Source organism: Danaus plexippus, chromosome 11 (assembly GCF_018135715.1).
Source record: "Danaus plexippus chromosome 11, MEX_DaPlex, whole genome shotgun sequence".
Lineage (NCBI taxonomy): Eukaryota > Metazoa > Arthropoda > Insecta > Lepidoptera > Nymphalidae > Danaus > Danaus plexippus.
Window position 1 is genome coordinate 1293333 of NC_083544.1, and position 21152 is coordinate 1314484.

General features: G+C 33.2%; 4 protein-coding genes and 1 long non-coding RNA gene across 9 annotated transcripts in view; 2 read left to right on the forward strand and 3 right to left on the reverse strand.

Moving 5' to 3' along the window:
- LOC116765545 (dual specificity testis-specific protein kinase 1) overlaps nucleotides 1–3726 on the forward strand; it is a 47252-nt gene extending 43526 nt beyond the window's left edge. The window contains exon 8 of the mRNA XM_032655041.2: nucleotides 570–3726. Coding sequence (XP_032510932.2) covers nucleotides 570–1711 — 1142 coding nt within the window. The 3' untranslated portion in view covers nucleotides 1712–3726. The remainder of the gene's footprint in view (nucleotides 1–569) is intronic.
- On the reverse strand, nucleotides 3718–8626 carry LOC116765549 (uncharacterized). 4 transcript variants are annotated; one of them, XM_032655047.2, is made up of 4 exons: nucleotides 8485–8626; nucleotides 4735–4930; nucleotides 4017–4278; nucleotides 3718–3858 (listed from the first exon to the last, which is right to left on the reverse strand). In XM_032655047.2, exons 2-4 carry the CDS (start codon nucleotides 4743–4745, stop codon nucleotides 3814–3816), a joined length of 318 nt encoding a protein of 105 aa, XP_032510938.1. In that variant the 5' UTR covers nucleotides 4746–4930; nucleotides 8485–8626; the 3' UTR covers nucleotides 3718–3813. The 4 variants fall into 4 exon arrangements, with proteins under 4 accessions (XP_032510938.1, XP_061377796.1, XP_061377797.1 ...); XM_061521812.1 differs by lacking the exon at nucleotides 8485–8626 and adding an exon at nucleotides 6492–6559; XM_061521813.1 differs by lacking the exon at nucleotides 8485–8626 and adding an exon at nucleotides 5116–5513.
- On the forward strand, nucleotides 7307–9197 carry LOC133319009 (uncharacterized). The gene is made up of 2 exons (XR_009752715.1): nucleotides 7307–7413; nucleotides 8488–9197. It is a non-coding gene; the product is annotated as an uncharacterized LOC133319009 (long non-coding RNA).
- LOC116765546 (cyclic GMP-AMP synthase-like receptor) lies at nucleotides 8902–11318 on the reverse strand. 2 transcript variants are annotated; one of them, XM_061521809.1, is made up of 5 exons: nucleotides 11158–11318; nucleotides 10620–10920; nucleotides 10333–10540; nucleotides 9586–10254; nucleotides 8902–9394 (listed from the first exon to the last, which is right to left on the reverse strand). In XM_061521809.1, the coding sequence occupies exons 2-5, from the start codon at nucleotides 10898–10900 to the stop codon at nucleotides 9044–9046; spliced, it is 1509 nt and encodes a 502-aa protein (XP_061377793.1). In that variant the 5' UTR covers nucleotides 10901–10920; nucleotides 11158–11318; the 3' UTR covers nucleotides 8902–9043. The 2 variants fall into 2 exon arrangements, with proteins under 2 accessions (XP_061377793.1, XP_061377794.1); XM_061521810.1 differs by having other exon boundaries at nucleotides 10620–10877; nucleotides 11158–11314.
- A 2289-nt stretch (nucleotides 11319–13607) lies between these two features.
- Nucleotides 13608–19627, reverse strand: LOC116765548 (ADP-ribosylation factor-like protein 8B-A). The gene is made up of 5 exons (XM_032655046.2): nucleotides 19402–19627; nucleotides 17675–17755; nucleotides 16549–16622; nucleotides 15947–16108; nucleotides 13608–15781 (listed from the first exon to the last, which is right to left on the reverse strand). Exons 1-5 carry the CDS (start codon nucleotides 19522–19524, stop codon nucleotides 15658–15660), a joined length of 564 nt encoding a protein of 187 aa, XP_032510937.1. The 5' UTR covers nucleotides 19525–19627; the 3' UTR covers nucleotides 13608–15657.
- Nucleotides 19628–21152: the final 1525 nt, after the last annotated feature.

Here is a 21152-nt window from a genome sequence, read left to right on the forward strand (position 1 = left end):
TCCACGTCAGCCGCGTCTGACAACTGGTTAAGAATAAAATATGCAAAAACGAGCAAAGTGTAAGGAACATGCAGCGAACTAGAAGAAAAGGACTGGAAGCTACGAGTACTTCTTTGGAGAAAATATTCACGGTTGCCCTCAATACTGAAGCAAGTGATGTCAGTGACCTGGTAGGAGATTCAAACAATAGCCTTAGCTTACAACCATAAGTAGAAATATTTTAATTCCGCTAAATAGGATTCCTGCATGAAAAAAAAGACTGGCAATTCATGGTCCTATAATAATTTACATAGGTCGATACCTCGATAGTCGCTTCTCTTCTGTGGGAAGTTGTATGCTACGGGTGAACTCAAACCGGATGAAGTAACGTTTGTAGGCTATACTGGACACGTAGCAGGCTTGGGCTCTGAGAAACTCTCAGAAGGAATTAGAAACTGATTTGAAACAGGAACTACGTGAACACAAGCACCGTGACAGTTGATATACACTAAGACAGATGACACACACACATACATGACTACACACACACTCACGCTCCAATACGTGCTAACGGTGAATACTATCCACAGAGGGCGCTGCACACCGCCGTTCACTGTCGGAGCTGGAGTGGGCTTGGCGCGCCGGCGGGGGCTGCGGCGCTGCGCCCCCACACCGCTCGGCCTCCGCACTAGCGGGCGCGCCGCCCACGCCGCCCGCCCCTCCCCGCCTCGCCCGTCTTCATCGCCTGGCTCATATCATGCTCCTGCGAGACACTCACGCGGCGCCCACGCCCGCCCGCCGCGCGCTCCACACCTTCCGCGGAGTGCACAAGATACTGGAGCACTCGCCGGCCGGCCGATGCTCGTCGGGCGACCCGCCCCCCGTGCCGCCTTCGGCCTCGGAGCCCCGGCGTGCCTCTCTGCCTCCGTCCCCGGTGGGCGGGCGCCGCGAGCGCGCGCCGTCCGCGGAGCCTCCTCCCCCCCGGAACGAGTGCTCGGAGCTCCGCCGGCGCGGCTCGTGCGAGAGCGGTATCTTCTCGGTGGCCAACGAGGACCTGTGCGCTCCGTCCCCCCGCGGCGCCGTGTGTCCGTGCGCGCTGGTCGGCTGCCACCGCTGCTGGTGGTGGCGCCGCGACCTGACCGTGCAGTCCGCCGCGGACGAGGATTCGGATCCGGAGCGCGCGCGCTCGCGGGCCTGCGCCGACTGCCTGCTCGCGTACGACCGCCTGCTGAGACGCCGCCCGCCCGCGCCGCCCGATGACTCCGCCCTATCCACCACCGTCAGCTCGCTGAGAAGTCTGGATGACGCGGAGGAGGCGGACGCCGAGGGCTGGGCGGGCGTGCTATGCGAGGGCGGGGACTGCCGCTCGGAGGAGCGCGAGGTGCACGTGCTGGCGCGCTGCTGCTGCGTGCGGCGCGGGGAGTGCGAGCGCGCCCTGGCCGCCTTCCCCGCCCACCTTCTGTGCGCCGCCCAGCGCTCCTCCAGCGTATACACGGACAGCTCCGAGGACGTGGCGTCGCTCGGCTCGGACGGCGTGTACGACGAGCGCGCGCCGCGTCACGCTCGCTCCGCACAGATCGCCAAGATCGTGGAGTACTTCGAGCGGAAGGGTGCGGAGTTCCGCTGCGAGCGCGTGTCGGGCGGGCGGCTGGTGGTGGTGGACGGGCGCCGCCTCACCGTGTGCGAGGGCGCGGTCCGCTCCAAGCTGCCGCTGTTCGACAAGCGCTCGTAGCGACGCGGGTACGAGCTCGAGCGCCGCAGCTCCATCTACCGGTGACGCGCTCGTTCTCGACCGTAACGAAGATCGGACGTTCCGAAACGAGGACCTCTTCCTTACTTAACTAGTTATGTGAATACGTTTTAGACTAATTACTTTTACATATTTATGTTTTGTATACAGTATTATATCGTTACTTGCCGGTTTATATAAGTTTGTAAATAACTTTTCGTGTTATGTATAAGTTTGAACTGTCATAATAACCTGCTACCGCGGCGGGACGGCGGCGGACGACCGCTGAGCTCGCTCGGTCACTTAATGTATATAATATGATACGTACTTCGGATCGATAGAGACATATTTCTTTTTATTTCTTATTAAAATCTTTTCATATACCAATTATTTATCGCGTGATCAAATCCATCGCTACGTGTATACTATACTATACTATACTATCGCAGGTCGAGTACGTCCCTGAAACTGAATTATAAATTATAAAATATAAAATTATATACGACTCGTCTCTTATCAGAGTGAGAGAGCTTGGAACTCCGTCTTTAGAACGAGATTAAATTATTTACATATGACGTCACGGAAATAGTCGAAGCGTGCCCTGCGAGGAATATGCCAAAACCAACAAACACGTTTTATAATATCAATACAAATTATATGTGTCAAATATATCCAAAGGATGCGTGAGGAATGTTATTTATACTATATTGATCAGTGTGGCGAGTTGTGTTCTGTGTCACCAAACTTGACACACGTCACCTGTCACCTGTCATTAAAGCCGACGACTTGTCAGAATAACCGCTTTTAATGTAACAATATATTTTTGTAAATGTGAATGTAACACAGCAGACAGAATATATCATCAGGGTATAGACTTCGTTGTAAATAAAACGATTGATAATAACTCCTATTATTGTAGAAAACGAAATAATATCAGTGCCAAATAGAAATGAAGGTATGGAGAACTATGAATATTAGGTCGTTGAAACAAGGAAAAACAAAGAAGGAACAGTGACCAGTGAGATTGATGACTGTCGTTCGTCTTAGTTTTAAATATACACGATCGAACACTAGTAGTATTGACGACATTTTGTTTTTTATTTTTTTATATAAGAGCAATTGTTTGTCCGTCCAGAGCGAGCGATGTCGGATTATATTCTATGTATTTAGAGTTTCGTGTCTAGTCGACTTAAAAAATTTAATCATTTTATTATGAAGAACTGTTTGATTATAAATAAAATTAATTAATCAATCTATGTCGGTGCAATCATGATTATCCACTGAACAGTTGAATGCCTTCTATGATTTTATTCAGCCCTCGTTCACTTCATTTATATAAATATATTTGTCAAATGTACCTGTTAAAAATACGCCGATAGTTTTTAGTGCAATAGTTCACTTGACTGATGCTATGTCTTTGAAGGAATGTCCAGTTTATTGTCAGTGAGACTTGTTTGTGACTATTTGAGCCATATAAACGTATGATTCTCTCAAAGGCATAGCTTGTGTGACTGTTTGTCCGATGCTAATATAAAATGTATATCAGTTACTGCATTAAGCATATCAATGGTAACATAAGGTCTAGTTATTTTTATTATAATTCCATAGTAAACTCACATGTGACGGAGTCTGGTTCTGTGTGACTTCTAAATGTTTTCTATCATTTTTTCTCTTATAATACTTATAATTACTTTATACTGTTAAATATCCTTATACAAATTGTTTTACAACATATTTTTAATACATTTAAGTTGTGACGATATTCAAATAATTTTGGACATTTTATTTTATATACATATATATCTTGCCTTTCTTATGAAGAGCCAACTAAGTCACTTGTGTTTTTTTTTTCTTATAAGTTGTACATTAACTACTGTTCCTTGTTTTAAGGCACTAATGTAAGACATTGTTATAGGTTGTGTTTGAACCCGGACTTGCAATAGTTGTTAGTGGGCCGTATGAGGCAGTTGAGACTAATTTGTAAATGAAAGGTGGTATTAATAAATATATTTTGTTTCCATCTGTGTTTTATTTTCGCGAAAAATTAATACAAAAGAACAGATATTACATGTCATTTATATTAATTGATAAAATTTATTTAATCATCAGTCTTCACATTTACAGGGTTTGAACTTTTCAGGTTTAGTCGGCTGAAATTTAAACAGGTATGTTTTAAAAATAAAAATTATAGTAAGTTTTGTTAAAAAAAAAATACACTATAATATTATGAGTGCCTTTAGGAATATTTGTAAATTGATCATATCCTAAATTTGTTACAAATAAAAATATTGCAAAAGGACAGACATACCTGTTTTTTGACAGGAATAGTCGAGCAAGAATTGGTTTTCCGAACTAATGTCTTCATTTTGCCCATGCTCTTGTACAAAAATGCTAGTAATGCTAACAAAGTGGCGCCTCCTAGTATGGGGAACCAATTTTTGCCATCCCCTGCCCAGCCCCAAAGCCAGCTCCAAAACCAACCAGATGACTCACGACTAGGTCTTGCTGCAAGTCTTCTTGCAGGTGGACTTCTCGATGGAGCTTGCCTCTCTTTTTCCAACTGTTCAGCACTATGGTAATAAGACAAATCAATCTCTACTTTACTTACTCGTTTTGCCCAAAACACTACAGTGACATCTGACTACATACTATTCAATGGGCGATGGGTGAATTATTTGCTTATCAGAAAGATTTTAACCAGGTAAAATATAATATTAGATATGGATTACCACTTTTTATTACCAAAACGTTTAGCGAAAAGCATATTTCTATTGAAACAAAACAAAATAACTTAGAAAAAATATATTAAAAATTGTTAAGATAATTAGAAACAATAACAGGATTTAAAACTGAAATAATATTCATTAACGACTAACTCTTCCTAGTCCCATCAATCGGCCCTTCTCACTAGATCAACTTTATTTGAGTCTTTATTCCAGATTGGAACAATTCCAATAGCTAGCTCAATTTTGAAGTTGTATGTAGGATCATATTACGGTTAGCGCAAAAAAATAATTGTAACGTACCAATCACACATCGCTCACAACTTTAGACACAATTATTTTATTTTTGAACACTTCATTTTATTACAAAAATATTTTTCCATTTTGATTACGTCTTTATTATCATCTCAATTTATTTTGCTATATTTTAATTTGGTGATGACAATTGACAGTTTTTCTTCTTCTGGATCTATGTTTTATTTTTTCCATGTAAACGACACTGAAAATAAGTTGATGGCTTTAAAATCTTTATTATTTTAGTTTATATTTAATAAATCGCATTAACAATTTCACGATTCGCGATTTCAAAATTACGCAATTCTTAATATTTTTAAATGTTGCTTACACAAAGAATAAAAAAGAAATAGTTTATAAATAATATTGTGAACTTATTGAGTTATATACTTAGACAGTTTTCTTCCGCGATTTCATTTACGTCAAAACGGGTTTTAGAGAAAAATAAATAATTAAAAAAGTACACAGATACTCGAACTGCCGCCGAACAGTCAACAGGGTAATAATAAAGAATTTACTAAAAGGCCTTGGTGATAGAAAGATGAAAACTTAGGCTTCCTCGTTTTTTGATGTTAATCATATCTTTAGAATAAAAAATAAATCAATAGACATGTTTGATACGGATGACTCTTATCACTTAGTGGTATGAAAGATGCATTACGACTTATTGTGAGACTTCATATATTCTATTATAATAAATGAGAAACTTCTGCAAATGTGCATGATTGATTGATTGTTGCGGGTTTTGACGATATCTAAGAAAAAAAGTAGCTTGAATCGAAAATTACATAAACTCTATTATGTAAAAACTATAATGTTAGCACAGCATTAGTTATTCACATCATTAGTTAGCATTTACAGTGCTTTTTTATGATATTATCAAAGTAAAGATCATTCTACTCATCTGTCAATTAAATGTTTATAACTATTGACACTATGCACCCCACGCTTTTTTACAATCATGTACATTTATTTTTTATTAACACTATTCTTAATCTAAATTTATTAAATTTTATTTTCTGTTTTATAGTTGGATTTTTTATAAAAGCGTGTTTTTTAGTTTTTTTTAAACTATTATTTATTTTTCATTTTTTAGTTGAATGTTTTCGTTGGGTTTTCCATAAAAGCGTGATTTTTTTAGTTTTTTATACTATTATTTTTAAGAACATGAACCGGGCCAGACATTAATGTGTAGTTATTACCTACGCATGCGTTGTTCGCACACTAGCTCTATCTCTCTTACTCGCATGCAAAGGATGCGAAAAGGAATTAATTAATCCTGGCGAATCTAATTGGGATAATCGGATTTTTTAATCGAATTATTGCATTGTCATCGGTCTTTGACAGGTGTGCAAAGTTTCAATTAAATCTGATCGGTCAAAATATGGCAAAATCGAGCTCAAAGGAGTCGGTTACAAACATACAAACATACAGGTGAAGCTAATAAAAGCGAGTTAAAAACAGACTAGCCTTTTCAGAGCAATGTGCAACTAAAATAAGAGAACTTATATTTAGATATGTTAATAGCTACAGTGAAGACTATTGGATTAATACATATTATATATACCGGAAACTGGGAAGCTGTGCATCGAGTCATTTGATACGAACACTTGGTGGGAATTCGAAGTTGATTTGTTTAGAACAATGTTTATAAATCAACATGACTCAGCTGCGATAATGGATTTGTATTAACAGGGGAAGTGAGATATCCTATGTAAATTAATTTGCAGTTAAAAACTAAATTTTTTGCCAATAGTTTCACTCACTTAAATGCTTCGAAATCTGATTCGCTTAATTTTTAAGGATTTTTTTTTTGATGTTCGCAACAGAGCCGTAAGGTCTGATACACATTATTATAACAAATGAGTCATGTAGCCCCGAACCGGCCGATGTCATGAATTGAACCACTTATTCAGAAATATGCCCATAATATTTTATAAACCAAAATTTCGGCTACAATAATTACAGAATTATTTTTAATAATAAAATTCCCATTGATTAATCCAAATTTTGTAAAATAGAAAAAACTTATTAATTTACTAATTATGTATAAAAGTACCAAAACGGTCTAACGATCTTTGCCATCGACGATGAGTTTTTGATGAAATATGATGTATGTATTGTGATTTGATATTGACATTAAAATATGTGCTTCAATTAAATGCATAATAATTTAAAAAGACCAAAAACAAAATGCTTTATAAAGTCAGTTTACACTTGTGAGATAATCCAAATGGCATTATGATATAAAATGTACCTATTAATTTCATTAAATTATTGAAACAAGTGATTTTATGCAAAACAAACCGTTTAATAAGGTATACAGTCTCAGACTTCTAATTTTAACTAGTAACAAGAATAACTATGTTTACATTAACGTTACACATATGTGTAGAGTTGAATATGTGGCAAGTTAAATCTTAGTATTTTTTTCTTAAAACACAGTGAATTTAATGTTGAATTTTTTCTTAAACCAAAGACCTTCAGTTGCCGCTATTGGCGGGGAGTCCCCGTTTATAATTTAAGAATTTATAACCTAATATAGTACCATGCGGCTATTAGTGGGGAATCCCCGTTTATACTTTATGAATTCATAATCTAAATGTTATGTTATCATTCCTCAAAGGGACAAACAATGGATTCAAGTGTCAAGTCTTCAGAATGTTGATCGAATACTATGAAAAAACTGTGAGTTTGACTGAATATTTCGACTAGCAATTAAGCAATTTATTAACTAATTTGAAGATTAAATTCGTATATAAAAACTTTAACGCATCCATAAAATACACGTTTATGATATAATACAAGTTTAACATAATACATTTTAGAAGCAACTATGTATCTATTTTTCTCTTCTTTTTAGACTTTTTGGTCATATATTCATAAGTTCTCACGAGATCTCTCTCAGAACATCCTTTTAAAATAGAATAATAAAATCTGATCTGATATACATGTATATATATATATTTTACACATATGTATATATATATATATATACATATGTGTATATATATATGTTAGTTTTTATAGCTAAATATATACTGGAAGTCTTTTGAATAACCCTAAGTCCAACTATTGGATAGTTCTGGCATGCAAAATAGCGATTATATTTGCTATCTAATCTATATGATCTATAGGTATCTAAACAAAGATAATGACAGCTCCAAAACAATAAGTATTTGATTACAATATCTACTCGAAATTAAATTTTTGTTCATTTGAATAAATTATAAAAAGACACCTACATTTGCTTAACGAAATTATCTAGGTCCATTTTTATTTTACTGTTACTTCTGACATCAGTTGAATCTTTACAATTCGGTAAATTAGTTTAATAATAAATCGTTGATAAAAAGTACTGCCTACTTTTCTTATAAGTTAGATACGTAATTTTTTCATGTCCTTTTTATAATTTTTCGGTCTTTATGTAAAACCGAAATAGGGTTTGTATCAGATAGAAAGATTTCAATTAGATCTAAAAGAAGAATATTTAGAGCAATGATTTGTAATATCATGTAATTTAAAATACCGCAGTTACATAGAAACGATACAACGTAGATGAAAATTTATAAACGGTTTACGCGAATGAAGCTTCGGGTTGAAGATAGTATGCTAACACGTTGATGATACAAGTGTAAAAAATACTCAAATGAATTACAAAGCTGCTATGACAGTAAGACTTAATAAAAACATACCTATCTCTTAGTTAAACGTTAAATTATTTACTGCATTCATAATAATTCATTGTCTTGTAATTACCAGGTCGATCCCGTCCCTAGTGCAGGTACAGCAATACTTTGCGGCTCCTATGTTTTGATTGGTAAATTTTGCGTACGTCACCGGAGTGCCAGAAAAGTACCTGTACAGCAACGCCAACAGACCAGCCCCAACTATAACTCCCGCAGCTATGGGGATCCAATCTGAACGACTGCTCATCACTTGTTCCAGATAACAAAACAGAATAGCAAATGAGTTACAATTTCATCATACTACTATTAGTTAAGAGATTTTCTTTAGTAACGAAATTCTTTTTGTTATTGTCTAATAGACAGTGTCAGTGTCAGTAACATGGACAGCACAGATTAAAAATAAGATGATTAAACTATTTAGAAGAATTTGGGAATGGATGATTTGGATACAATAAGGTTAGCATAAAAAGTGTACTATTTTTTATATAAAATCATTTATTTTTCCAATATATTTAACCTAGTCATGTAACATGTAAGTAAATATTAAGGAGTAATATATAGCTCCTGCAGCATATTTAAAAATTAATAAGTCACTTTTAATCAATACACATTTAACATGTAATACATTTTCATAGAAAGTGTTTGTATTCATTGTACTCGGAATTACTTAGGAGATACTTAGCAACACTCTTGTAGTCACTTTTCATAACCCCCAACAGGTTTGATACTTTTACAGAATAATCTTTAAGAATGTTGTTATGTATGTGTCCAATTAAATTATAGTTTCCGTTCCAAAAATACTTTATCTCTCCATTGTCCAGAGCCATTTTAAACTTTAGAAGCATGTGCTTAAAAAGGGTTGCAACATCATTTTTTTTCCAGAAATCTGTGTCTGTTTGAAGTATTTCCCAGAAGAAAAGTGTCTTTATATAATAACTGGCAATCTTTTTCATGCCTTGCTCATCCCTGAATTTCTTAATCTGAAACAAATAATGTATATATCACATATTGATACAAATTAAACTTAATTTAAAAATGTTTTGGAGTACAAATATATTAATAAAGTTTTACAAATATATAATGATTTTAAAAAATTATTCCTATTTAAAACATAATACTAAAATGTATGCTTGAGAAGTGATGGGTGTTATAGAAAATCCTGATAACAGACCAGTCGGATAGTATTCCTCAGGTTGTATGTGTTATGCAGGAGCTGCTTCTCCTGGTCGTGTAGTGCGAGTCTCCATGATCGATGCTCGTCGTTAGGACAGTCACCAGTCTTGTTGGGTTTGGGTACCACGAGCCAGTAGTCACGACGACAGGCCAGAGGGATGTCTCGGTACTGTTTGCCGACTGGCCAGCGCGCCTCCGGAAGCTTGAAGGCTGGCACCAGGTCCACGTCTAGCCGGAACCCCGACGCCTCCATGATGATGGTCCACGCCGGGCCCGAAGTCGACGTCCGCACTGTGTATATCCGTCCATCTACCACAACACTTGGTCTATTGTCGTGCCGCGGGAGCAAGTTGAGCGCCCTATTCCCGACACTCTTGAACCAGTCCGTGAATTTAGAACGAAGGATGTATTTCCTATCATCCAGCCAACTGTGGGCCGCTCTGTTGATGACGGCGTCTGCTCCGTCTCTTATAATTATATTCTGATACTGAGTTCCAGCCCTCAGCTGGACATACGCTGGAAATCTTTGCTCGATTACGATGTCGCTATCCTCAGGGTTGACTCCGTTCACGTGGAGGTTGACGGGCAAGCCGATCACTATATCCATATCGAACTCATCGGGTTTCTTAATACGAAGATTATCATAATGACTTCCGGCAAAATGGATCTGAAATATTTAAGATTATTTTACCATGTCTTTCAGAACCTAATCAATACAAATATTAAATCAATTGTAAATACAAACATTGCTAGCGTAGCGCTCGTAATATTTGTCGACAGCTTTCATATTGCCGTGCAATATTTTAAAAACTTCTGAGAACACTTTGAAATGCAAATCAAAGTCTTCCCGTTTTATAGCGATGTATCGTACGTATATGTCAGCCAGTAAAGAGTTTAGATTGGTGATACACGGTATCCTGGGTATAGAGTTCGCAGAGACAGTTTCCTCGTTTCTGAAGATATCAAAGTGAATATAAACGTATATGTATATAAATAAAAAGATGTCAAAACAATCTAAATCGTAAAACTCACTGGTTCATATTAGTTATGCCTTGTATGATGTCCATGAGGCCGCGAGGTAACAGAGTACTTTCGTTCTTAACCTGGCTACTTTCGTTCTTAACCTGGTTACTTTCGTTCTTAACCTGGCTACTTTCGTCTGTATCCGTGTCTCCCTGTTTTTTGCTAGATGTCACTGCCATGTAAATGCCGCCAGCTACTATTCCAGCGCCCAACGCTGTCGCGCCATACTTGAACCAATTACCCCAACCGTCCCCACGGTTTTCCTCTCTTTCGCCCGGATTACGATTCATGGTGTTGAAAAATAAGCAATCTATACAATAAAATCCCTTTGATACATTATGAAATTAGTTATGACAGGGTAATAATCTTATTTAACTATCTTAAGTGAACTGTAAAACAACAAAATATTTTTTCTAAACAACAATTCAAAGAAATTCACTTCAGTAAAATCTAGAATAATTAATATTTAGTGACTGTATAAAGTTTATATATTTAACTCAGTACCTAACCTAGTTTAATGATAAAATGAAAACAAGACGATACTTACAAAATTTAAAACGATATTTATAGATACGCTTACACTATGTAATTTTTAAATAGATCTGCAATTTAATGTTTTAAATTTTTTAAACAATGTTTCCTTACTAAAATGTAAATGACAATAGCAAAGTCAACGAGACCCTGATTACTACATGCAAGTTGATTGGTGAATTGAATTATATATACACAACTTGAACCAGTTACCAGTTGCAAAAAATAAAGAAGTTATTATCATTTTAATATTTATCTCCATCGATATCAAGTTTATAACATATTAAATTGATAAAAATCTAGTTAAATTTAGACATTTCACTAAGAACAATAATTTTTATGATATATACATGTATAAAAACACACAAACCTTATTGTCAAGCTACCCGTTTCTATGAACTGGCAACAATGGGACACCAATGGGTAAAGTCCCCAATTTAATTTTAGTTTCTAATGTTTGTTATTCGATAGAATTTTGGTGTATATGATATAAATTCGGGGAATTGAATGAATTATTATGTAACCTTATAACAAATGCATATTTTTACCTTTTTCTATAAATCTTTTATTTCACATAGTACATAAATATAAGTAAATATGTTTGAAATAGATTACGTAAGACATTTATCTTATTTTATTTACTATGTCGTAATTATTAAATTATATACAACATTTTTAGTTAATAAACTACTGATTCAAGTTACACGGATGTTTACAAAACAAAAAAGTGTATATTTAAGACCAGAGACAATTTAAGTAAAAAGTATCAATATTTTATTTCTTTGTTTTATTTTTTAGAAACGACCAACATTTTAAACAGTATAGCATTATTTCACTTAATATAAACTTATTACCTATTTAGGAAAAAAACAATTTTTATTAGGATTACATATTCAGAGATGTTTTTTGCAAACACAAATTTTTTAGTTAAAATATTGCGGACGAAATAAAAGATATCAGCTAGTTAAGGTTCCACTGTAACTATGTTATATTAATGTTACCTATATAAAAATTAGTTTACTAAATATTGGTGTAAAAGATTACAAAATAAAAGGAATTGGAAATATATAAGAATTTATCTTTATGTTAAATTAAAATTTGATTCCAACTCTGATAATTCAAGTTCATTTAAAAATACAATAGTTAATAGATTTATTTGTCTCTGGTTTGTCCTGTTGAATTGCAAATTCTATCATCTATGTCAAAAATCAAAATTACAATCTCACTATTCACTAAGCGAAGCGGTTGTCCATGAGGCCTGCAATTATGTCACAAAAATTCAATAACTCATCGACGATAAGAATTAAATATTAGTTGCAATACATCATCCGTCTGAATAAAAGTTTTCCTACCAATGTTAAATCTCTACTTTGCCGTTTAAGATAGCGTAAGTTTATTAAAATTGTTAAAACAAACTAACTTAAATTTTTAATTACGACCATTGTATTCGGATTTACCTCTAGAAAATTATAGTGTCAATATTTTGATATGTTTCCTCAGACATAGCGTTTTATAACAACAACTATTAACGGGTTATTTTAGTTATTGTTTCTGGGGAGTAGTTTATAAAAAGAACAAAAACAACAACACGGCGTCCACTTATTTCCAGTACAGACTACTTTAAAGATATCATTAATATATTAAGTGTGTACAAGTATAAAGTTATAATTACTTGCATACAAGTTCAATAATAATACAAGGTTTTAGATGCTTATTTATAAATAAAAACATTACTCCTAAATTAGCTTGTTTTAAAATATATGAAGATGTTGTTGCTTTTTTACTTAAATGTTTTATTTCTTATATTGTTAAGTGATTGTTTCTGTGTTGATTCTTATTGTAAGAAACCCAAGAAAAGTCAGTTTAAAAATGAATTTTATCAGAATAAAACATGGACTGTGTGGATAATGTGACTTAGACCTATTTAAAAAAATTGATTCTAGACCTACATGTTACATTTTGCTATAACAAATTAGGATTTCCTTTACTAGAATTTATTTTATAGAAAATAGAAGGAATACTCTTGTAGGTCATTTAGACTCAATTCTATTTGTTGACTAGATATGATTTTGTTATATTATTTCATATATAACAAAATTAAAACTATCTTTTGGTTTTGTTTGATATTTTTAATTTAACATAGTAATCAAATCTAATATATTATAGAAAATTTATGATTATAAAATTTTTTGGAGTGACAGGATATTGTTAAAATGTTCTGTGGGAAACCTTGTTTGGTTATTTGAGCCCGAAACACAACATCATTAAATATTTAATGGTTCCAGTTAATTTGATAAGTGTGAAAAATGAGCTGAGTTTTGTTTACCTTTGAAATAAAAACACAGTATCCAGCTATAATGTGGGTTTAGTAGACAACAAATGGTTGGGGTACCTACTTATCCAAAAAGGTTTATCGGCTACTCACTAAACATTTGAGGCGGAGTAAATATTAAGAATAAAACACAATACTAGAACATAATTTAATATTTCCTCAAAACTATGCCGATCGACATCAACACAAAGAAACGACATACACATCAATCGGTCACCGATATGATATGGCTTGAAATACCATTCACAATTACAATTAAAGTTTTTAACAATTACGATTGCGCTAAACAAAAAGTATTTATTTAACAGTGAGCTGCTTTAAAATGTTGAAAGATTTCTATCTTTTCTATATTACCAAGATAAGTCTGAACCCACTATTCATTCTATGATAATTTGTGTTAACGCGCCACTTTTGACGTCTTGGTGCAAATATATAAACATACACATTAATCAATACACAGCCTTAACTTTCTTCAGTGTCATTCAATAAGTTGCCCAAAATGACATTTTGGTAATATAGATGTATTTATCGATTTTATCAGCTTTAATAAAACGTTACATTTTAGTTTTAAGTTAATTCTCTTGCTGAAGCCGTCAAACGCGTACTTGTATTATATATTTTTTTGCAATATAGATGCAAATGTCAGTTAATTTTAACTGTCATTCAGACAACTAATTCAAAACGCCAAGTTAAAAGCTTAGGTTAATATTTAAAAAAAAAATAACTTAATCAGACATGTTAAATTGATCGGAAGATTACAAAATATACTTAATCAGATCATAGAAATAATAATTAATACATTGTCATCTTCTAGTGTTGTAAATGAAACGAACAATGTTTAAATAGTTAATTTAATTATTACGGTTTCCTTTATGTATTAAATCCATTGCCAATTTATCAATTTGTATAAAAAAAAATCATCAACCAGAACAACATATATTACATTCTAATGTCTTTGTAGTTTATGTACAGAACGTGAAAAATTTAACCTCACCGTTTATTCGGATCATTCTAATCGTATTAAATGACAGTTGACACTGACGTATAATAAAAAAAAAACAAGACAAGATTTAGGAAAGATATAATGAAATATAGCAAAAAAAAAAAATAACAAAAAAATAAACAAAATGTATCTTTAATGTGATTAAATAATTTTTTTTAAAATTTTCTTCAAGTTTATGTACAACTAATATAGAGCGAAATTATACTCACGCTATATATTATAACTTATATTTTAACTAACAATATGAGATAAGTATATTTATTATGTATATATGCTAACAATTAAAAATCTAGACACACTATAGTATATATATATGTCCCTGACATTGCAACCGGTAGATGCATACATACACGATATATTTTTAATGGTAACACAATTTTCATAACAAATTATTATAAATTTAACATTGAGAGCCATTTATTGATAGATAAACTGATTTGTCAGTATACTTTCCTTAACAGACCGAAATATGGTGTTACCATTTTGAATACTTTATATAATCTATCAGTCGCTATACATCGGATTTTTGTTGTGGCAATATTTTGCATTCATAAAAAATAATTATAATAAAGCGATAAACACACTTGGCACTAACAAGTCATTCGTGGAAGCAAAACACGCCACACATCGTTCACCGACTCGAGCTAGATCAAACGAACGTAACTAAATACAGTAGATTACTTCCTCATCGAATTACAATTCAGACACTATAGACAATAAAGTCGCCATTTTTAATTCGACATTTATATTTTGCGCATAAATAATGTTATTTGAGCGTACTATTTACATGACGGTTGAAGTTGAAGTGTAATTCAATGCGAAGACACACACCAGTGCAGCAGTGACGTATCGTGGCATGAAATCGTTAGAACAATTCCATTGAAAGTGCAATTCGCTTCGATCAGTGTACGGGGTCACGGAACGCGCACTCTTAGTGAACGAGTCGACACCGCGGACGACATGCTGTTTAAATGCTGTATTATCTATGCAGCGAGCTCTAGCTACTAGTTATAGCCTATATAGCTAGGAAAGATATCCGATACGATGCAAAACACTATGCTATTGAAATTTTTAAAGTTTAACATGTAGTAGAAAATAATTTACAGTATCAACTGGCGGTTTAGGGCCGTTGTTCGGAGTGCACGCGGCATGTTACTGTTGGGGCCGGTGCTGGAGCCCTATTAGTGCGAGGAGCCCGACTTACTGTGCGATATCAGCCATTGAAGGGTTATATCGATATTGTCTTTCTCTTTGCAGGATATGGAGTAGCAGCAGATTTCACGGTCTTGAATGGCTGACAAATTCCTGTAATACATTTAAATCACATAAAATCATTTTCATATATATATATATATACTGATGATATGTTTGTGACTTAAATAAGGAAACATTGACTGATCATGTGACTCTATTCACCGCTGTGCTATGACAAGATTTTCATGTATGTGTGTGTGTGCACGTGTGTCTTACATCCGTTCAATGAGCCCGTGTTCGTCGAGAGCGTGCGGTAGGTCCCGTTTGTTCCCCAACACCAGAACCGGTATACCAGTCAGTTGTTGCTTCTCCAACAGATTGTGGAGCTCGTTACGGGAGGCCTCAATCTTCTCGGGATCAGCGGCATCAACCATGTAACTAAACCAATAGACCACTGATAATGATATAAATAATGCTCTAGACTGTAGAGTCTAGACAATGTGAATAATATTAGTTTGATACTTATAAATAAATATATGTTGTTAGCATAAATTTTTCCATGTTTCTTAAGGAAGTGTTTTAGAAGAAAATTCCTAATTGCTTTCCAATCTGTTTGATGTATAGAATTTTTTTCTATAATGGTGACGATTGTGAGGCATGAATTGTCCAGAGACAACATATATTTTTTTCTTTTACAATGTCCTTATACTTGTGTGTACACCCATTACATACGGATCCAATGTTCCCAAACAAGTTTTGGAATGATTAAATTATTCTTTACTGTATTAAAATCCTCAGTGTAGTTTTTATCATATTATCATTACAAAATATTTGTTGCAATAAATAATACATTTAATATGAAACTGTGAATTACTTACACAATAGCGTTCACACCTCTACAATACCTCTCCCACATGGAACGGAAACGTGGTTGGCCACCGATGTCCCACACCTGAAATAACAACATATGTAACATTAATAACAAAAAAAACAACAAATAAAACAAAAAAAATATTTTATTTTGACATTCAATTAACAAAAATATATACATATTTAAATATAAAATTAATTTTAAACATGTTAATCAATGATTTATGTTATACTTGTGATAAAAATTATCAACACACAATTCAAATTTCAATATTTCCTCTGTTAAAGTGACAGGCTGCCTTCGATGTGAGAATTAAAATTCCTGTTAACTTATAAACGCCATTGTTTATGATCACATTACTCACAATAATACAAATGTGCTGTTCTGTTGAAGCAACAATCGGTCATTCATAACACAAAGTGTACAGAATATGGAACGGATATTAGGACATTGTTTTTTTAGTCTCTCCGATATAATTATTGTCAAGTTAACTTAATTAAAGTGACGGTTTCTATCTTACAAAATATATTTTGATAAATATCTGGTAAAAATATAATGAAATTTATTTAAAAAAAAATATCAAATATAAAAACAGACATTCCCAACACTAATGGCGCTACTTCGATGGCACTTGAACCGTATTTCATTTGTCTTATAGGAATTCTTTAGTTTCTTCTTATATTAATACAATATACAGTATTCTTATCACTCATTTAACCTGTATGTTAATTCCAGTAGTACTAAAATAATTAAAACTTTATCAAAATTGGTTTAGAAGATTTTGGTTTACAGCATAACGAAGAACAACAAACAAATTTATTTAATGTAATAATGTCAAACGGAATGTAACTTAATGGGACACTTTTTCGTAGCTTTAAAAAAGTTCATATAAAATAAAAATTTACGAATATGCTTATTCTATTTTGATATCTTCATAACATATATAGAGCATATATATTACAGTTTCCTCCTTAGTAAATTTTCGCACACTACTCTAATAACTTAAGTTATTGAAAACTGAAAAATCTTTGTATGTATATGTAAATTTAAAAATATAAAGGTAAAAACTACAATTATTGAATGTTCACATCATACAGACAGACCATTGTAATCTTCATTATATATAGACTTACTTTAATAGTAACATTTCCTTTGGTTATTTTTCTCATGTTGAAGCCGACGGTTGGTATCATGTCCTCACTGAATTGACCGGACTGAAAATAAAATATACCGAGTTAATGTATATAGAACACTCCAGAGTGTATAGGCAACATATCTGTCTATGATATTCAGATATTAACATATAAGGATGTACAGAAAATGTAAGAAAGAAGAATGTAAGTGAAAAATTAGTGTTTTTTATATGTCCAAGCATATATTATACTTTAAGAAAAAAATTGCAGCAAATACTATTATATGTGGAATAATGATCAAGATCACAGCTTTTTAAATTCTTAAATGATATCGGATCAACTTTAATACTGCTTAATTTCTCATCCTTTATGGTCATCACAACAAACCTCTTTGCTTAGCTTAAATACTTCATAGTGTAAAACTAGGTAAAATTGTATGTGTTAATGACGAAATTATAATATATCACAAAACACAAGAAAGACAGCAAAAAGGGTAGTTAATACGATGTATTGTACTTTTCTCTGACATGACTCAAGTTTTAAACTTCACATTTTAGTCAAGTTTCAATTACTCGACGTCTATTCTATTCTACTCCTTGAGTTATTGGTATTTACTATTCCCTTTTGTACATTTAACCAATAGCGGGTGTGTTTAACTGAGCTGTGTAAAGTAGTAACCGTCAATAAATAAGGTCTTCTTCTTATTTTTGATTAGTGGCATTTCCTTATAGATTTCGCCAATGTCATGTGCTGATATTATACTGAACTATGTAAAGAGGGATTTTTGAATGAACAAGGTTTGCAAGTAGAGACTAAGAACTTTGATACTGCTGAGATTGTTCACTGAGAGGTAATAAACAAGGTCACTAAGTTACTGAAATCTTTGGCGGGTACTTGACATCTATATCCTGGCAAGACAAGACTGTGTCTATCAATAAGTCTTTTTATTTTTCATCTACCTCCAAAAATTTATAAAATTATTTCATATTAATTTGCACTAACGAAGACTTCTGTATTAATATGTTTGGTAGACAAAAATGTAAATATGTCAGCTCTATTTTATATTGATGGATAGAATTCAAAATATTCACAAAGATACCTTTATCTGGATGAGCCTTATTTTCTAATACAACGGAAGCTAGATCACTATGACAAATTGGAACACATTACTTTTGCCTTACATCAATAGTTCATAATTTTTTTGACCTCTTATTTTAACTGAATGTTCACAAATTTAAGTAAACATTTCATTAGTGGGAAATATGTATTACATGGTACAAGATATTTATTTAAATGTATAAATAAATAATGTTCTTCAGATTAACACCATGTAGTGGAGAGTGACTCATGTTGTTAAGTAAAATGCTTTATATAAATTTATTCTTGGTTTAATATAGTAGGAAATTGTTAATATTATTGATTTTTTTTTGAATATTTTGATACATAACCAGCTTATTAAATTTGTTGTTTGAGACTTCACTGATTTTTGAACGCAAATTATGTTTCTTTTGTTTTACTTAGATCGTCTTCCAGAATTATATTGTAAATATGCAGGGAATAAATTACTATGCAAATTATAATGCAGAATATTATGTTTAAGTGATAATATCACTAAATCATATGTTGTTTAAAAAGATTATGACGTATCTTTTGTCTTTAAACTTGTATGAGGCTGAATCAAAATGTACTTAGGTATATAAAATGGATTTTTTTTTGATAATACATACGGCAATGACGTTAACAAAAGTTGTTTTCCCCGAATATTGTAGGCCGACCAAGGTAAGTTCCATCTCCTCCTTCCAAAACAAGCTTTTAATCCAATCAAGGATACGATTGATCAAAGCTAACATTTTTGTAAATAGTCCACAGTAATACTTCCGAAAAAGTTAAATTAAATACGCCTTTTGTGAAAATTACTTGTCTAATCCTGAATGTTTGACGGTAAGAAGTAGCGTTCAGGAACACGAATATAATTTTTAAATTTATCTGTCAAATATCAGTGAAAATTAAAATTTAATTAATATAAATATTAGATTGTAACTATGTAATATTTAATTATTACGTTTAAAGACTATTTTATAATAATGAAAGTATTACAGACTATACAAAACAATTATTTATTGTCTGCTCTTACTTTTATAGTGAGCTCACTGCTGACGAATCATAACCATATTTTTTCTATGTTTTACTTTTAAATTACAATTTATATATTTATAGCAATGTAATGACCGATTCCTTTTGTGTGATTTCCATTTTACTGTCTGCATGACATTTGCACTGATGAAGGTCATTAATGAGTTGAATTAAACTTGACACCAAACTTTAAACCCATGATATGAGTCAAAGTTCGTTGTTGTTAATAGTTTTTTTTAAGTTCGAAAACCTTGGCACAGATCTTTAGGTAAGGTTCTAGTAGTGAACCACTAAACAAAAAAGGCCTGAGAGTCGCTTGCATCTTTCACTGAAACTGTATGGAATCTGGACTAATCTACGAGTTATTAGATAAAGTTACATTTTATTAATATACATATATGTTCTGGTTTTGTATTTTAAGACGGCATAAACATATCTTAAAACGGTATAGAAAAGTAACAAACCTAACATCATTGTAACTAATTATGCTTTCGTCCAATGTCCATTAAAAACACTTTAATAGTAGTTTATTTTAAGCAGTCATTAAGATTTTTTGTTTCCCATACTAGGCAATTCACTAAACATCAAGCGATATATAATAAATTACAACATATAGGAAGTGCCCTGTGGAAACGGTCTCATAAATTCTCATAACTGATAGATTCTTATAGAAATCTGTATCAGAAATTTTTTTCAATCTTATAAATATTTTTTTAAATGATAAATTAGTTAGTTAGCTGTTTTGTATCAGATATTATAAGACTTTTTCCACAGGGTGATTGACGATTCCAAAGTAGAAGACTTCAACTTATAGTAATACCTAAAACAGGATGACAATTAATTTCTTTTCATTTACAAGCTATTTTAAAACTGTTACGATTCCGTATCATATAGCATATCGTGGATCCGTTGTATATGTTCAAAGCATGTACTTTATACATAGTAAATTTTGGGCTGTTTATGAGTAAAATCAAAAATGTATAATGATAAAAATATATCGGACATATATTTATAATCTAAGTATATTAATGAGTCAATTAATGAATCAAGTATATTAAATTAAATATTGTTTCATAATATTTTTTTATGTTAATATTAACTTGTACCATATAAATGGTGGTAATTTTAGCTTTTCAGCTTGTGGTTTTTTAAGAAATAATATGTAAACATCCGCAACCGGTCAACGTTAATTCACGTTACGTAAAGTGCGGGGAACTACGGTCACGTGTACGCGAGCGTGGACGGGCCAAAGAATAAAACAGGTGTTGTATTTGTGTTGCGAATCATTGGAATAATCGCGAACATCAGCATCCTACATATTATTTAATGAATCATGATTTTAGCT

What these genes read in the sequence shown, in the direction of transcription:
- LOC116765549 (XM_032655047.2), bottom strand. An exon ending in CTATTCCTGTCAAAAAACAG is followed by an intron (nt 3,859 to 4,016) that starts GTATGTCTGTCC and finishes TTTAAATTTCAG; the next exon opens with CCGACTAAACCTGAAAAGTT.
- LOC116765546 (XM_061521809.1), bottom strand. Translation starts at nt 10,900, where the DNA reads ATGAATCGTAATCCGGGCGAAAGAGAGGAAAACCGTGGGGACGGTTGG. An exon ending in GGCATAACTAATATGAACCA is followed by an intron (nt 10,541 to 10,619) that starts GTGAGTTTTACG and finishes TGATATCTTCAG; the next exon opens with AAACGAGGAAACTGTCTCTG. An exon ending in TGAGGAATACTATCCGACTG is followed by an intron (nt 9,395 to 9,585) that starts GTCTGTTATCAG and finishes TATTTGTTTCAG; the next exon opens with ATTAAGAAATTCAGGGATGA.
- LOC116765548 (XM_032655046.2), bottom strand. Translation starts at nt 19,524, where the DNA reads ATGTTAGCTTTGATCAATCGTATCCTTGATTGGATTAAAAGCTTGTTT. An exon ending in CTTTTGTTAACGTCATTGCC is followed by an intron (nt 17,756 to 19,401) that starts GTATGTATTATC and finishes TTTTATTTTCAG; the next exon opens with TCCGGTCAATTCAGTGAGGA. An exon ending in CACGGGCTCATTGAACGGAT is followed by an intron (nt 15,782 to 15,946) that starts GTAAGACACACG and finishes AATGTATTACAG; the next exon opens with GAATTTGTCAGCCATTCAAG.